This window comes from Erythrolamprus reginae, chromosome 3, assembly GCF_031021105.1.
Source record: "Erythrolamprus reginae isolate rEryReg1 chromosome 3, rEryReg1.hap1, whole genome shotgun sequence".
NCBI lineage: Eukaryota > Metazoa > Chordata > Lepidosauria > Squamata > Dipsadidae > Erythrolamprus > Erythrolamprus reginae.
The window spans coordinates 228,584,619-228,603,616 of NC_091952.1; the positions used below are offsets into that span (position 1 = coordinate 228,584,619).

At 35.8% G+C, this 18,998-nt stretch overlaps 1 protein-coding gene across 1 annotated transcript in view; it reads right to left on the reverse strand.

Annotated features, from left to right (window-relative positions):
• Positions 1-18,998, reverse strand: part of STK3 (serine/threonine kinase 3) — a 161,289-nt gene that overhangs the window by 58,525 nt on the left and 83,766 nt on the right. The window contains exons 9-10 of the mRNA XM_070748093.1: positions 12,338-12,536; positions 7,787-7,962 (exon numbers count right to left, since the gene is read on the reverse strand). Of these exons, the coding sequence (XP_070604194.1) occupies positions 7,787-7,962; positions 12,338-12,536 (375 nt within the window). The remainder of the gene's footprint in view (positions 1-7,786; positions 7,963-12,337; positions 12,537-18,998) is intronic.

Genomic DNA, 18,998 nt, shown 5'->3' on the forward strand with positions numbered 1-18,998 from the left:
TTTTTCTTGTTTTGTGTGGTGACCAAAACTGGATGCACTACTCCAAGTATGGTCTTACCAAGTAGTATAAAGCAGTACTAACACTTCACATGACCTTGATACTATTCATCTGTAAAATAATTCATGTAATTGCAGAATATAATTATAATGACAATCTTGGATGCTTTACCTAGCACTTGCTGTGTTGATGCTGCAACATCTAAATTTTATTTGACAGCACCTTCCTGCAGTAGTTTGGAGAAAAAATTTAACTAATGCTAACTATTTGCTACCAAAACTTTTTTCAAAAAAAATCTGGAAAGAAGGAGAGCAGTAATAAAAGATAGAATGCCTGTATATAACTTCTAATTTATAAATACAAAACGCTGAAAGCATTTTTGCTGCCATTCCCAGCTGCAAACATATTTTGTAGAACAGAGATCAATATGCTAATCAGAAATATAATCAACTCACATAAAAAAATTAATCTGAAGTAGGAACAGCAGATTATGCCATAATTATTCCAATGAAGTTTATGAGAGGTAAATATAACTTTTTAACAATGTCAGAACTATGTAATTATAACTATTTAACTACTGGTTTTATCCAGAATTTATTTTCTGGATATATATATTTAAAGATATAAAACAGTATTAAAATCTGAAAATTATACAGAATGAATACAATCCTATTAATAGTCTTTCAGTCTTTTCAACTTTGCAATACCTCAAGGGGTATTGCAAAGTTCAGAGATGGATGGAATATCACAGGGTGGGAAGTTTCCTCCTTCTTCACTACTAGAATCATACTAGATAAATGGAATTTTGAATATCAAAGCTCAGTTAGTCTCATCTTTGGAAAACATCTTCATGCTTTTAATTAAGCTGAAGATATGACAAAGCTATCTGAAAACTCAAGAAACTACAGAGAAGTGCATGAGATATTAATATGAACAATTAGTTACTAAGGCAACAGTGACAAATATAACTGAGCTTCTTTTATTTCGTTAGTCTCATCATTTTCTTCTACTTTATTACTGTTTTCAAATTATTCAGAAATAATAGTCCTATAATTAAATAGAAGTAGGAATGTTGGCAACCAGTTTCTATAACCTTACTGGCCCTCAAACCTGCCAAATACTGTAGTTACAAAATTTATTGTAGCTTGTCTTATGGGCTACTTATAATGAGGACAATATGTTTTTTTCTAAGTCATAAACTGACATCTTAAAATAATCCTGGAAAGATTTAGCACAAGAGTAGCAGACTCTGTATTTGATTGTGTGAACTCATGAACCAGCAAGCTTGGGCAGTTGTTCCTCACCATTCCTCTTCCTTTTCCCTCATCACCCCTATTATTTTCAAGATGGGGAGGGCAACTGTTGAGAAAAAGGCAGCCTCCTTTAATATTGAATTGGTTCTGATATACAGTATATTTTAAATCCCTATTACAATTTCTGAGCTTCTTCTGCTATAGCTATTTTAGATTTTCTAAATGCACTTGGGGAAAAGGAATCCTCAATCTGAATATTGCATTGGCGGTTCTGTGTTAGCAAAAACTTCAGAAGAGAAGGATTTAGGGGTAGTGATTTCTGACAGTCTCAAAATGGGTGAGCAGTGTGGTCGGGCAGTAGGGAAAGCAAGTAGAATGCTTGGCTGCATAGCTAGAGGTATAACAAGCAGGAAGAGGGAGATTGTGATCCCCTTATATAGAGTGCTTGTGAGACCACATTTGGAATACTGTGTTCAGTTCTGGAGACCTCACATACAAAAAGATATTGACAAAATTGAACGGGTCCAAAGATGGGCTACAAGAATGGTGGAAGGTCTTAAGCATAAAACGTATCAGGAAAGACTTAATGAACTCAATCTGTATAGTCTGGAGGACAGAAGGAAAAGGGGGGACATGATCGAAACAGTTAAATATGTTAAAGGGTTAAATAAGGTTCAGGAGGGAAGTGTTTTTAATAGGAAAGTGAACACAAGAACAAGGGGACACAATCTGAAGTTAGTTGGAGGAAAGATCAAAAGCAACGTGAGAAAATATTATTTCACTGAAAGAGTAGTAGATCCTTGGAACAAACTTCCAGCAGACGTGGTTGGTAAATCCACAGTAACTGAATTTAAACATGCCTGGGATAAACATATATCCATTGTAAGATAAAATACAGGAAATAGTATAAGGGCAGACTAGATGGACCATGAGGTCTTTTTCTGCCGTCAGTCTTCTATGTTTCTATGTTTCTAGATATAATGCTAACTATGGCTTACAATAACATCAACAAAGAAGTATTGAGCTTCATATAAAGTTGTGAAAAGAGGAGAATCGTTCACCAATTCTTTTAACTATTTAGGTCCAGAAAATAGTAATTATTTCATATATTCCTAATCTCTTTTATGTAATCACTAGTTAGGTTTATCTTGTTGATGCAGAATAAGCACTTCCTATTTACAATGTCATCATTTTATAGCAACTGTATTTTAATATGTTTGCTGCACTTGGAAGTCACTTCAAAATTTTCTCTTTTAATGGATTACTTTCTACCAAAAATAGAAAAAAATGACCCACCAAACTATATCTACTTCAAAGTATAATGGCAACACGTGATCTACATGCTTGTTATTTAATATGAAACAATCTGGAATCATATCTATATGGACTAGCAACAAAAAAAAAACATTTTCCCTACGAGCACTAATGTTAAATTTGCCTTTTCTAACTTTTTACTTATCTTAACAAAAAAAACCCTCACTGCATAGACACAGTTAAGATAATTAATTATGTTAGTGCTGATGAGGCTTTAAATAGCTAGTTTACTAGCTATTAGATCACTTCTAGCTAATGCCTCTTTTTAGGTCTTTGATCCATTGTTAAAACAATAATGGAAATATGAATAACTTGCATAATAACATCACTTTTTAGCTAATGCCATTTCATGTCTTAGATTCATTGTTAAAACAATAATGCAAACATGAATAATTTGCATTATTACATCACTTTCTAGCTAATGTCTGTTTTATAACTATCTATGATCTACTGTCAAAACAATAATAGAAATACAAATAATAAATTGTCCATGGGATACATACAAGACTTTAAAAAAATATACAAAAGCCTACATTCAAAGAAAGAAAACAACATACAGTAAACTGATTTTACAAAACATGATTGCTTCAACTTTAGAACTATATTAGAGAAAAATGTTAGATGAATAGCCAGTCCTTAACTTATAACCACAATTGAGCTCAAAATTTCTGTTGCTAAGCCAGGCAAGTTGCTAAATGAGTTTTGCCCCACTTTATTTCTTTCTTGTCTGTACAATTAAAAGATATACTTTCAAATTATTGTTTAATTACTGATTAAGAAATATTTATTAAGATTCCAAAGGTCACTAACACATTTCAGAGTCTCAAAAAGAGGGCTGTGCAAATATCTACACACCCCTCACATTCTGAACATAAATTGTTTCAACTTCTACCCTCAAAATGCTACAGGGCACTGCACTCCAGAACAACTACACACAAGGACAGTTCCCCCCATACCATCACTTTGCTAAACCACTAACTCCCACAACACTGCTAAATATTTACTAAGACTGTTTTACAGTACTATTATTTTCTTATCCTTCCTATTAGCCATTTCCTCCCACTTATGACTATAACCTTGTTGCTTGTATCTCTATGATTTATATTGTTTTATTTGTTTCCTAGTATGATTTGTTTATTTAGTAACCTATGACTATCACTAAGTGTTGTATTTTATGATTCTTGATGAATTTATTTATTTTTGTTCTTTTCTTTTTATGTACACTGAGAGCATATGCACCAAAGACAAGTTCCTTGTGTGTCCAATCACACTTGATCAATAAAGAATTCTATTCTATTCTATTTTATATTCTACCTTTTCATATTAGAAGATGTAAAACTTACAGTATGAATTGGGAATTAGGTAACTGAAAAAAATCTGCAAGCCACAGAATCTCCTGTTGATTACAGTCATGATAAACTGCATAAATTTAAAGGCATAAAGGCTTACAAATTTATGGTGCTAAAGGAAAAGAATAAATATTACTATCTTATACTTCTATTCTGTCAAGACTTTTGTTAAGTTCTACATTTTTATATATACAAAATGATTTTTACTAGAAAGATTCATTCAATGGCATGATTAGAAGATATAAAATTACAATAAGGCTTATCCTGAACGATCAGGTCCTTGAGATTCAATTACTTATTTTTGACATAGTTCAATATAACATGGGAGGCTGCATTATTGGAAAATCTCCACAGGAATAAAATGCTATACTTGCTGAGTGTTAAAATAAATAGCTTTTAATAGAAAAGAAAATTGTTTAAATTTGCTATCGTTATGATCAGAAGGGATTGCTGATGGGAAACACAATACTCTGCAGGAAGCAGACTTAGATATTTAAGTTTATGTATATTCTCGCAATATTAAGTTCGTGCAAGATTTTCAGTGTAGTTTATTGTTACTTAATTTATGTAAGGACTGATTATATCTGACATAATTTTAATGGATTTTGTTTTGTTTTGCTTGCATTTTTCTGAACTTGAAGTGACTACTGGCAAACAAAACCAGTCTTCTCCCTTTCTTTATAATGAGACATAGAAACATAGAAGACTGACAGCAGAAAAAGACCTCATGGTCCATCTAGTCTGCCCTTATACTATTTCCTGTATTTTATCTTAGGATGGATATATGTTTATCCCAGGCATGTTTAAATTCAGTTACTGTGGATTTACCAACCACGTCTGCTGGAAGTTTGTTCCAAGGATCTACTACTCTTTCAGTAAAATAATATTTTCTCATGTTGCCTTTGATCTTTCCCCCAACTAACTTCAGATTGTGTCCCCTTGTTCTTGTGTTCACTTTCCTATTAAAAACACTTCCCTCCTGAACCCTATTTAACCCTTTAACATATTTAAATGTTTCGATCATGTCCCCCCTTTTCCTTCTGTCCTCCAGACTATACAGATTGAGTTCATTAAGTCTTTCCTGATACGTTTTATGCTTAAGACCTTCCACCATTCTTGTAGCCCGTCTTTGGACCCGTTCAATTTTGTCAATATCTTTTTGTAGGTGAGGTCTCCAGAACTGAACACAGTACTCCAAATGTGGTCTCACCAGCGCTCTATATAAGGGGATCACAATCTCCCTCTTCCTGCTTGTTATACCTCTAGCTATGCAGCCAAGCATCCTACTTGCTTTTCCTACCGCTCGACCACACTGCTCACCCATTTTGAGACTGTCAGAAATCACTACCCCTAAATCCTTCTCTTCTGAAGTTTTTGCTAACACAGAACTGCCAATGCTGATACAATGCTGAGACTGATACAAATAATCATTTTAGAATGATCCTGAACATTAGTCTATTTTTTCTCTTTTTAGAATTTAAAATGCTATTCCATTTTCAAATATGCATTAAATGTTTTTGATTATATTTACTGATAAAAAACGCATTAATGAGATCTCATGGGGGAGGGGGGTTGACAAAAGAGAAAGAGCAGAGAAAGTTCTTGTATTTTTTATGAACTACATAAAAAGTATGTCAGCAATTTTTTTAAAAATATATTTTTGAACAAGTATAAAACGTTTGCTCCACTGTTCCCTATTCCTCAGTAAATGTTAGGTCATTCACAATTATTAACAACATACAGACTATCTAAGGTATTTTAATTTGGGAAAATAATCTAAATTCATGACTTTTGAAGGGGGAGCAAAAAATTACTGATATTTTTCAAAATATGTTCATTAATTAAAAAACCCTAGGAAGTATTTTATAAACATGAATAAATGTTACTATACATAAAGTAACAGTTTTATTAACAACTATCCTTTCTGCAGTGAAATCTTATGAGCCATCTGAACATTTGAACAAGATTGAGAATGTACAGAAAATATTTATAAAATTATGTCTATTAATTTCTTTCTGACAATCTATAGGATCTAAAGTCATTGACAATAATGGCAATAATGAATATTCACAAATGTCCTAAATTCCTAATGAGAGGATAGATGCATTGATTTCTTCAGTGAGGGAAAGAAACAGATAGGCCATAAGGAAAAGAAATAATATTTATTTTAAATTAATAAATGTGTGGTTGAAAAATTGTACTGTAAATATTAATTATTTGTCAACTTCATTTTTCAATTTAAGGCAACATGTTAAACAATAGACTATATCCAATTGCATCTTGCAATATTATAAAGATCTTTTACTCAGGAAGGGCTTTTAGGAGTGGAAACCTTTTTTTAATGACAATTTATCCTGCAGTACAACTTCCCGAATTCTCCAGAAGTCCTACAATAATTAGGGGATAAAGTAAGATAATTACAATGAACGTTCTGAGGGAAAAGGATCTCCAAATATCTCTTTCTTCTGTTTTCTGCACATGTAATATTTTCAAGGGCTTTCTACTGTTTCATAGTAATTCAAAAATTGTTTCCTGAATCCAAATTTTAAAATCTTTGGATTGAAACAGGCTTTCCTCCCACGTAGGAAGAAATAATTCTAAACATACATATGATTCTAAACATACATACAGAGGAACTGTATTTAGGAGAATATGGGAATAAAACATTACACTTAGTCCCGAATGTACGAGATTATCAGTTTAGAGACAGGAAACCAAAGAGAAAGAGCAGGCTACTTCTATTTGAAGATTTTAGGCTCCTATTACAGAAAGCAACATTCCATATGAATATACGATATTACTGTATGTTTAATAAAGTAGACAATATAATATGCACTGAGCAGAGGTGAGCTGCACATACATTAACAACCGGTTCACTGGGAATGTGAATGTGTGCACACTCTCGCGCACATGCCATCATTGTAAACACACAACTAATCATCTCAGGCAGTAATACCGCGTTGAGTAAGGCAATCAGCTGGGCTGCGCAGCTAAGTTGTGCAAGCAGGGAACAAACCAAGAAAGTGAGATAAATAGGAAAGGTTAGCCCGGGGAAAGGTGGGCAGGCCCAGCCGGTGGTCAGAACTACTGGTTCACCCAAACCGTCTGACCGGGAAGCAGCCCACCACTGGCACTGAGGATATACACTATGTTCACATAATTCCCAACTAGAAAGAAAAAGATGGAAGTATATACAGTGGTACCTCGGTTTTCGAAAGCTTCTCAGTTCGAACAAATCGGTATTCGACCAGGAAATTGAAGAAACTTTTGCCCTGAAATCCGAACAAACATTTGGAACTCGAACACTCGAGAAAACTGAAGACAGAAGCCGGCAAGCTACACAGAGAGAGAGAGACGGGAACAGAAGCGGGCGAGCGAGAGAGCTGAAGACGGAAGACGGCAAGCTACAGAGAGAGAGAGAGAGAGAGAGAGATGGGGACAGAAGCAGGCGAGTGAGAGAGCTGAAGACAGAAGCCAGCAAGCTACAGAGAGAGAGAGAGAGAGACGGGGACAGAAGCGGGTGAGCGAGAGAGCTGAAGCCGGAAGCTGGCAAGCTACAGAGAGAGAGAGAGAGAGAGACAGACGGGGACAGAAGCGGGTGAGCGAAAGAGCTGAAGCGGAAGCCGGCAAGCTACAGAGAGAGAGAGACAGGGACAGAAGCAGGCAAGCTAGAGAGAGAGGCAACTGAGGAGGGGAATTTATCTTAAATTATTTCGGTTCTCAACCAAATCGGTTCTCGACCACACTTCCAGAACGAATTGTGGTCGAGAACCGAGGTACCACTGTACTTATATTATGTATAAATATTAAATCAGCCATATCCATACAAAATCCATCAACATTAGGAAACCAAACTGTACAGAAGAACTTACAAAATCAAAGTCACCATCCTGGGGAACTTTCCAGTTATCAGGGAAAATATTCTTCGCTATGTGATAAGATTCATGTATATTCTGGTTGCAGTTTTCATGGGCCTTATTTTTGGAATCCTGTTTATCAAAATAGTCCATAAATGAAGGTCGCTGAGCCTGTGGTGATGTAGCATTTCCTGTTTTAAATATAACAAAATAGTCAAAATATGAAGAAAAACTAAAAAACTCAAGGTAATTGTGCTGGATGAAAGTTAACTAATTTTAAAAGTATTAATGTTTTTTTTAATTAGAAATTAAGATAACATGTTATAGTGACAGTAAAACAAAATAATAGTACAACAAAACCACACAAAATCATATTATAATTAAAGCGGTATACATATAAATTATCTATAATCAATTTATTCCCTGAAGTTAGACTGAAATGTAATTCCTTTATATTTATCAAGTGATACCACTTGGTTGACTTGACAGTTAATTAAACTAGTAACTTATCCTAAATTCTGAGATGGGAGACCTTCAAGGGCAAGAGAGAAGCAAGGAAGAAAAAAGAGATTACACTGAAAAATTGGAAAAAAGAAAAAGAAATACTTTCATATTTTAGTGAGATCAATGACTTCATGAAATCACCAAATCTGAACTTAACTCAAGAAAGAATTTTTTGAATTTATGAATACACTGTAATGCTAAATTAATTTTCCATAAAAAGTTGTTTCATGTAATTCATGGTTTAAAAATTAATAATTATGTAATTGTCCAAAGGAAAATAATACCTTATCTGGCTATTTAAATATTCTTAAAATAATCCAATCATCCTTAGACTGTCTACAGTCGGCCTCTCCCCATTTCTAAGAGGTCTGTAAGGAGTGTGCATAAGCGCACCACTGTGCCTACCATCCCTGTCCTACTGTCCTATTGTCCTCTTTTATTGTTGTATTTATTGTATTTGTATTTGTATTTATTAGATTTGTATGCCGCCCCTCCCCGAAGACGTTACTTTTTTATGTATGTTATGCTTATACAAACTACTACTATCCTCTATATATCTTTGACAAATAAATAAATTATATTTAGTACAACAGTTACAACACAGCCAACCAACCTGCTTGCAGCTTTTGAACCAACACTCCACACAGCCCCACCAGTATTTATAGAGGGACGGCAGCTCAGACCACACTTTGTTTGCCCTGGCATGAAGCCAAAAGCACCAACCTGAAGGTGACGAGTAGGACCTCGTTGAACATCGCCAAAATTCTATCAATCTTATACAGGAAAAGACCCATATACGTCAAGACCTACATGCGTGTGTGCGTGCGTGTGTGTGTGTGTGTGTTGAAGGCAAAACTGTGGTTGTAAATACATTTTGCCTCATAAGGAAAAATAAATTTATGTTCTTGTAGAAATAGCAGGTGCATATTATTTCTCAATTTCTCAAGCCTATCACTGATAATTAAACACAAATTTGATAAAGAAAGAGGAAGTAATGCCAATTCTTGAAATCCTTTTTTAAAATTACAATATTATACAGTAAAGTGCATGAAATCATTTAATTAAATGTTCATAATTTTTTAAAGTTTCACATTAAATGATGTCTGACTTTCAAAGTGTCACAATCATTTTCAGAATTGGTTCATTACTACTTTGGCTGAATTTTGGAGAACATATTATGAAATATATATTATCAGAATTAATTCCCAACTCTCAGTGACTTACCTTCTGGAAGAAAGAGATCAAACATTTATAATTCTATTACAATAATAGCAACAGACCTATTAAGAATTCCAAGTAAAAAATTACAATAAAGCAAACAAGCCAAATTCTTTTAATAAACGTCTTCAAGTAGGATTGCAGTAATACTAAGAATAACCACGATTGGGCAAAAACGCAATGGGAACAGGAATGATTTCAAACTTCCCGATTTACTTTGCTTGTGGGAGGCTTACAGGAAGAAATTATTATTATTTATTATTATTTATTAGATTTGTATGCCGCCCCTCTCTGTAGACTCAGGGTGAAAGTTGATGGGCAAGCCAGGAAGAGGTGCAAAGTCAGGTAAGTAGCAGGTAAGGTGGGCTTGGGGACAAGAAGAATGCATGGGGCTCATAGATCTGTGAACAATGCTGGCCAGGCCAGTTGAGATGCCATGCAGGTTAGGGGCAGTGCATGGAAGGATGGCATGGGTCGGGATGAGAGGGGATGCCCAAGAGGTACTGCATGGATTGGGAAAGGCACTCAGGAGTGACAGGATGTGTATGGCCCTTCATGGCATTGGAGCAGAATATCTCCGAGACCGCATTCTGCTGCACGAATCCCAGCGACCGGTTAGGTCCCACAGAGTTGGCCTTCTCCGGGTCCCGTCGACTAAACAATGTCGTTTGGCGGGACCCAGGAGAAGAGCCTTCTCTGTGGCGGCCCCGACCCTCTGGAACCAGCTCCCCCCGGATATTAGAACTGCCCCTACCCTCCTTGCCTTTTGTAAAGCTCTTAAGACCCATCTCTGCCGTCAGGCATGGGGGAACTGAGACATCTCCCCCGGATCTATACAGTTTATACATGGTATGTTTGTGTGTATGTTTGCTTTTAATAATGGGGTTTTTAGTGTTTTTTAAATTATTAGATTTGTTCTTATATTGTCTTTGTTATTGTTGTGAGCCGCCCCGAGTCTACGGAGAGGGGCGGCATACTAATCTAATTAATAATAATAATAATAATAATAATAATAATAATAATAATAATAATGGGTGCACCAGAGGTGCCACGCTGGTCAAAGTAAGCACACATAGGGACAGCACAAGTTGAAAACACTGCATGAGGCATGCAAGAGATGTTATGTGGGTTGGGGTGGGGAATGGCACAAGTCAGAGTACTGTTCATGGGCTTAATGTCCATCTGTTATTATATCAGGGACTGTGTGTATTATCTTTCTGATAAATTTAAAAATTCCCAACACACTGTGAAAAATTAATACAGCTGTGGACATAGTTCCCTCTAAGCTGAGCAGGTGAGCAATCGCTCACTTAAAAATAATCATCAACTCAGAGTTTTCCAAACCTGCCCAGAAGCCGAGAGGGAAATTTTATTATTATTTCTGTGTCGCCCAGTCCCAAAGGGACTGCCGCTCAGACACTATACTTTTCCGCCCACCCCAAAAAAAATTTAGAGAGAACACTGGCTGTGGATCTAGTTTCCATCTACCATTATGCATTTCACAAAACACATGTTTTGAAAAGCTTTAAACTTACCTAAATTTTAATATTGAATGCAAAACTTAATGAGTTTATTCTAACAGTTTATATAGGAGCAATTTCATCATACGTGCGTTATCAGACATATGGCAAGATAAAAGATTCGCACTGCCCCAGCTCTCCTGGCCTTTTGAAAGGTTTCAGAGTCACAACTTTGCCAGCAGGCCTGGGGCCTTAAGCATTGATATTCTGGTGTATCTGATAGTATGATTGTGATTGGGATGAGCTTGGATGAATGGGCTTAAATGTTTGGGATTTTAAGATTTAGGTTTTATGGCTGGGGTTTATAATTTTATATTTTGTATTTTGAATTGATTTTTATCTTGTAAGCTTCCCTGAGTCCCCTGGAGAAGATGAACAAATGAATGAACAAACAAACAAACCATCAGATGGGAGAATTCTGCTGCAATTTATACTTTTGAGAATCAGGCCACCCATTTCCACCTGAATTCCAGCAGATTCATGCTCCACACATTAATGAAAAGAATGAAATGTGTCACAAGAAATTATTGCTTAATTCAGAACTTTAAAATCTTCTTCTTTTAACCTAAGGGTAAGCAAATTCATTCAGAAATTTTCAATGAATAATTGAAGATACTTTGTATTAAGGTAGACTGGAAACAAGCAGCATGTTTAACAAAAAGAAATAGAATCCTGCAGTTAAATCAATTCAAACAACTAAAAGGTATTATTCAATAATGTTTTTAAATATACTTATCACTACAGTATTCAACTATAACTTTTGGTTTTAAAATTATGTGTGTTGTTAAATGTATCCAAAATGGGATCATATTTGAATGATGTTCCTCATTGTATATATTCATTTAAAATGACTGTAATTTAAACCATTCTATAATTGTAGCATATGTTGCCATTTGTCCCGTTTATTCTACACTAAATTGTTGCATTACCAGCTTGAATAAAACACTAATATTTGAAAACATAGATTCCCATAACATACCATAAAGCATGCAAAGGAATTACAACTCCAAAGATGGAAATTCGGGGATCTTGACCTGCTTTCCAGAATAAATCCACATATTGGAGTGTTTTTTAATGGTTCATATTTTTGTCTTGGTAGCTCAAGCGAACAAACCATTAGAAAGCAGTTGCCAGGGAAAATTTTAAAAATGTAATATGCAGATTAATTTCAATTTGCACAAACCACATAAATGTCATTTATATTAGCCAAAATATATTGGTCTTAATTCTAACATTTAATTGAATTAAAGTGAGTATTCACTGATTACAGGGCTGAAATAAAAAGCATTTAAAAGTTTCTTTTCAAAGGAAAAATAAAACATACTTTTCATGGTTCCATCTTCATCTTCTTCATCATCATCATCACTATTAATTACCATGGTCCCCAAATCCGATTCTAGCATGGTGCTGTTATGTTCAATCATGGTCTGAGCACTGTCACTCATTGTACTTGTAGCCCTCATGGTACTAGCAGTATCAGACGCAGTCTTCACCATGGTGTGGGAATCAAGCTCATCTTCATCCTACAAACAAGAGAAGGGGGGAAAATGTCTTCAAAAACATGCTGATGGTAAGAACACTGATCTTGAGAAGACCAGGGCACTTCAAAGCATTCATTCATTCATTCATTCATTTATTGTTAGAGTTGAAAGGGACCATGCAGGTCATCAAGTCCAACCCCCTGCCTGAGCAGGAATCCTAAAGCACCCCAGCCAAGTGGCAGTCCAATCTCCTCTTGAAAGTGTCCAGAGTTGGGGAGTTCACAACCTCCGCAGGCAGGTTGTTCCACTGGTTGATCGCTCAGACCTTCAGGAAGTTCTTCCTTACTTCTAGGTTGAATCTCTCCTTGGTCAGCTTCTAGCTGTTGTTCCTCGTCGGGCCCTCTGGTGCTCTGGAGAATAGAGTGACCCCCTCCTCTCTGTGGCAACCCCTCATATACCTGTATACAGCTATCATGTTCCCTCTGGCCCTCCTTTTCTCTAGGCTGTCCATGACCAGTTCCCGCAATCTCTCTTCGTAAGTCTTAGTTTCAAGTCCCCTAATCATTTTGGTTGCTCTTTTCGGCACCTTCTCCAGAGTTTCAATGTCTCTTTTGAAGTGTGGTGACCAGAACTGGATGCAGTACTCCAGACGTGGTCTGACCAGGGCATAGTAGAGTGGTATTAATATTTCCCTGGTCTTGGGGTGTATCCCCCTGTTGATGCAGCTTAGGATAGTGTTGGCTTTTTTGGCCGCTGCTGCACATTGCTGGCTCATGTTTAGTTGATTATTATTTGAAAGAGTACTTTATAAAACATGTTAGTGCAAGCAAAACATACCTAAAACCAGTAGTGATATTCCCCAGAAGGGACAGTACCAGATGTTCAAAGAATTTCCCCAAGCTGTGTCCCTTTATTCAAAAACATCCACACAAAAACCTTTCTACAGGCCACAGATCCCCAAATGTTTTGGAGAGGAATGTATTGCTCAGATGAAGACAATTGGCAAGCCTCCCCATTCTCCCCCCCCCTCTCCCACACACACCTTTCATTGTAATATGCCGGAATAAATGGTTAAAGATTCTATTCCTTGTAAATTGCAAGGGGTGGTGGTGGCTTGTTCTTTCTTATGTTTATGTTTTTAATCTTGTAAACTATGTATAGTTGCTTGATGAGTGGGGCAGTCTTAGAAACTGAAGAGATAATATGTTACTTTTTATTTTTCACTAATACCCTGTTTCCCTAAAAATAAGACGTACCCCGAAAGTAAGGCATGTCAGAGGTTTTGCAGAATTTGCTAATATAAGGCACCCCCGAAAATAAGGCGTAGTCAAGTTTACATATGGTACGGTGGAAAAGCATACGGTACCATTCAAAGCTGTTCATAGCGGTACCGTAATAATGTGGCGTTCCCTGCTGGCCCCTTCCATCGCTTTGTACCGTCCAGTACAGCAGACAGTCTGCTGCTGTCTCACTACCATTACAGTCTCCACTACAGTGCGTAGACTGTAGTTCCTCTGGTGGCCGGAAGCTGCAATAGCGGGAGTATACTGTTGTACCATATAAGTGCCGTCGTTTGTGTGTGTGTGTGCCATACTAACAGGTACCGTACCGTAATCAGTGTACTGTACGGTACACTTTCTTTGGGGGTGTCAGTTTTTCTGCCTATGAATTTGTCTTATTTGAGAAATATAAGGCACCCCCCGAAAATAAGACGTAGCACAACTTTTGGAGCAAAAATTAATATAAGACAGTGTCTTATTTTCAGGGAAACACGGTAGTAATAAAAACAAAAGCAGTAATAAATTGAATATAACATACTGATATGTCTAAAACTTAAATCGTTACTCTAATTCACATTTTCTACCCTTTCTCCATTCCCTACCTAATAACCATTGAAATGTGTATTGTTTAGCATAAAATTTATATTTATATTTGTCTATACTGTAATTAATTACGGCATTTTCAAGTGACTCTAGGTCATCTGACTCGAAAGCATGTCTCAGACCACCTTGTTCACTATTTATACATAAGGCAAACATAAATATTACACAAAGAGATGAAAATGTTGGGAATTTTAATATTATCATACATTTGGGGCGAAGATGGCTAAAAACATTGTTTTTCCAGCATGATACCTATTCTTCTAGGATCCCTCTATAGTAGTTAAATTAGGGCATTTCTGGATGCTAGCAAAAATTGATGTTTTTTGAAGCTGTTTGGGATACTACTTTTAAAAATCAACTTTTGCTTTGATTTAATTTTTATTCTTAGAGTTGATATGGAATTTTTGTTTGTACTTAGCCTGCTGATGTTATGGAAGTTATAAAATAAATGTTAATTGTTTGAGGGGGTTCCCTTTATTTACTTTTTGACTGAGCTGATATTTTATTGTATTTTGTTTGACCCAGGTTCGCCTGGTGCACCAGTTGCGGCCCTATTTGGACCGGGACTCACTGCTCACAGTCACTCATGCCCTCATCACCTCGAGGTTCGACTACTGTAACGCTCTCTACATGGGGCTACCTTTGAAAAGTGTTCGGAAACTTCAGATCGTGCAGAATGCAGCTGCGAGAGCAGTCCTGGGCTTCCCCAGGTATGCCCATGTTACACCAACACTCCTCAGTCTGCATTGGTTGCCGATCAGTTTCCGGTCACAATTCAAAGTGTTGGTTATGACCTATAAAGCCCTTCATGGCATCGGACAAGAATATCTCCGAGACCGCCTTCTGCTGCACGAATCCCAGCAACCGATTAGGTCCCACAGAGTGGGCCTTCTCCGGGTCCCGTCAACTAAACAATGTCGGTTGGCGGGCCCCAGGGGAAGAGCCTTCTCTGTGGCGGCCCCGACTCTCTGGAACCAGCTCCCCCCAGAGATTAGAACTGCCCCTACCCTCTTTACCTTTCGTAAACTTCTCAAAACCCACCTTTGTTGTCAGGCAGGGCTGAGATATTTCCCCCGGGCCTATATAATTTATGTATGGTATGTTTGTATGTATGTCTTTTTAATAATGGGTTTATAAAAATATTTTAAATTGTAAATTATTAGATTTGTCATGAACTGTTTTATTGTATTGTGAGCCGCCCCGAGTCTACAGAGAGGGGCGGCATACAAATCTAATAAATAAATAAATAAATAATAAATAAAATAAGGATAACAAAAACTTGACTTTTTTTTCCCACCAAAAAAGAATTTTATTTTTTGGTTGAACAATTTTTAGTCATGACTCAAGATTTACTAGAATCAATTAATACTTGCTAATATGAAACTATTATTTCATTTATTTTAATGAGTCAATACTACTAAGACTGAGTCCAGTCCAATTTGTGATTGTTTTATTTCTATAAAACCATAGCCAAAAGTCAAAAGGTATCATAAAAAAAAAAGTATAAACACAAAAAAATCCATATACAAATCTGTTTTAAATCATATTAGGGGAGCACTAGTGTGATTCCATTTATTAGCATTCCAGGACTTCAGGCAACTCTATTGCTTAAGACTCTTTGAACCAAACACTATTAAGGACTGAAACTGGAACTTTCTCCATGAAGATTACTTATTCCAACAGTACCATTTCTCTTCTTAATTTCCTTTTCTTTTCCCCCAATTGCCATAAGATTTTGATGGACAAGTATTCAGTAAATGTAAAACTTTTTTTTTAAAAAAAAAATCCATCTCAGCTGGCAAGGCCAACTTCTCTCATTTGTATACAAAGTGTTTGTTAAAATCACGATAAAAGGGGCAAGAAGAAAAACCTGCTGATGCTTTGTAGAAAAGTATCTGCTCAGCAGATGCTTCAGGACTGTGGAACAGAGTTAATTCCAGCAAAGAATACAAAAGCATTTCCAATCAGTGGCAGTAATGTGCCAAGAATGTAAAACAGAGAACTGATGATAATCCAGATCATGAATCATAAAACCCATATGGAATAGAAGCATTTGAAAACATTATTAGGAAATCCTACTCTCTTTCTGAAGTCAGATGTAGAGGATGTGCACAAAATCCAAGCTATTTAAGAACTAGCATGCTGTTCCATGCCTTAAGTGCTTTTACAAGAGCACATTCTACTGTCCTCCAAAAAAAAATTATCAGAATGTAGAAGAGTTGCTTCTATAAAACTTAATTTTAAATTTTTGTAGAAGCAACTCTTCTACATTCTGATAACAGTGTCTAATTTTAGATGATTCAAATAAAAAAGAAAATTCCTGGCTTGAGTTTGCTTTGGGGACCAAATGAGATCAACCAAGTGTGCTTCCAAAACCTATTCTGACATCAGCAAGTTTACAAAAATAGCCCTACATGTTTCAATAATTAATAGAAAAGAGTCAAATATCACTAATGAATGCCATGCATCTCATGGTGAGGAACATTTTTCAGTTCTTGAAGGTAAGGAGGAATCATTAGTTTTTGTTAGCAAAAACTTCAAAAGAGAAGGATTTAGGGGTAGTGATTTCTGACAGTCTCAAAATGGGTGAGCAGTGTGGTCGGGCGGTAGGAAAAGCAAGTAGGATGCTTGGCTGCATAGCTAGAGGTATAACAAGCAGGAAGAGGGAGATTGTGATCCCGCTATATAGAGCGCTGGTGAGACCACATTTGGAAGACTGTGTTTGAGTTCTGCAGACCTCACCTACAAAAAGAGATTGACAAAATTGAACGGGTCCAAAGACGGGCTACAAGAATGGTGGAAGGTCTTAAACATAAAACGTATCACGAAATACTTAATGAACTCAAATCTGCATAGTCTGGAGGACAGAAGGAAAAGGGGGGACATGATCAAAACATTTGAATAAGTTAAAGGGTTAAATAAGGTTCAGGAGGGAAGTGTTTTTAATAGGAAAGTGAACACAAGAACAAGGGGACACAATCTGAAGTTAGTTGGGGGGAAAGATCAAAAGCAATGTGAGAAAATATTATTTTACTGAAAGAGTAGTAGATGCTTGGAACAAACTTCCAGCAGACGTGGTTGGTAAATCCACAGTAACTGAATTTAAACATGCCTGGGATAAACATAGATCCATCCTAAGATAAAATACAAAAAATAGTATAAGGGCAGACTAGATGGATCATGAGGTTTTTTTCTGCCGTCAGTCTTCTATGTTTCTATCATCTTAGGAAATTATGTCACATGATACCCATGGAATATATTAAATGATAATTTATGGGGATAAGTCAAATCCTGCTTAAATATAGAATGATATTGGTCTTTTACAGATTCCCCCCCCCCTCTTCAACACTGTTCTTAAGCCCTTCTTCTTTTTTCCCTATCTTAATGAGACCTAAATACTGTTTTTATTTTTATATATTGGAATATATCCAGTGACAACTTTGTGGTGGCAGTAAACATAGCTATGTAAGAGTAGATATTTATTTCAAAGAATTCCGTGTACACAACACAACTAACTGTTTCCAAACAGTTGCTTTCAAGCACTGGGGACTATGTTTGAACAGTTTACTGTGCTGTTTGGGACATATAATAATAAGCAAGCTAAAAGCAGCAAAAACTGGATGCTTTATTTCACAAGATCAGAAGATTTTTCTGTGTAAAGTTTCAACTGGATACAATCCAATAAATAATCCAAGTGCCTTAGAAGGAGTCTTAAAATTACTGCATTTTAAAATAAAAGAGAAAACAAATAACACATAATGAATGGTGCTTCTTTTAACAAAGACAACTAGAACTGCAATTCTATGCGTGACGTACTTATAAAGAGTTAAATTCCATTTTACAAAGAGATATGTCTCTGTCTGTATGTACGCACAGGCATACTTATTAGCTGAACACGTCGTTTTTCACATTGAAGGAGTATCTAAATTTTTTTTATCTAGTTTATATTTATAGTTATTAATTAACATAATCCAAAACTCTGGATCAGAATTGCATCTTTATAAAATATTTGCACTGGCAAAATAGTTATCTTTTTAATGAATGGAAGCATTCCTGAAAATTTTTTCTAGTTTATTTAGTTGCATGTAATCTTAAAATTCTAATTCTGAAGTTGCATTAACAATTAATTTTTTTAATGTCAGCCACTGCCCCCAATAGTGAAATCAATTTGAATCCATATATAATTTGAACACCGACAATCTGTTAATTGAGAAATCATCATTTCCATTCTCTCAGGAAAAATTTTACTGGGAATGGAAATGATTTCTGAAATCATCTCAAATATTATTGAGATAATTTTATTATCTACATATTTAAAATTATCATTTAAGACTCCATCTATCTGAAGTCAAGAAGACATCGTTTACATCTTCAGCATTCCAAATATCTATACATTTCTTCTGGTTTTTGTTAATATTGTCTGTCTTCAATTTATTTTTCCTTAAAATGGTATGATTTTTCAGTGTTTGCTATTTCTCTTCTGAAAAGTTTTTTAATCCAATTTTCCGTTCATTCTCTTTCCTAATCTTAAACTTCATTTCCCAAATTCATTGGTCTAATATTGCTTGTCACCTTCTGTCTTTATGGGACATTTTCTAAGGAGAATGGAAATTTTTATTTC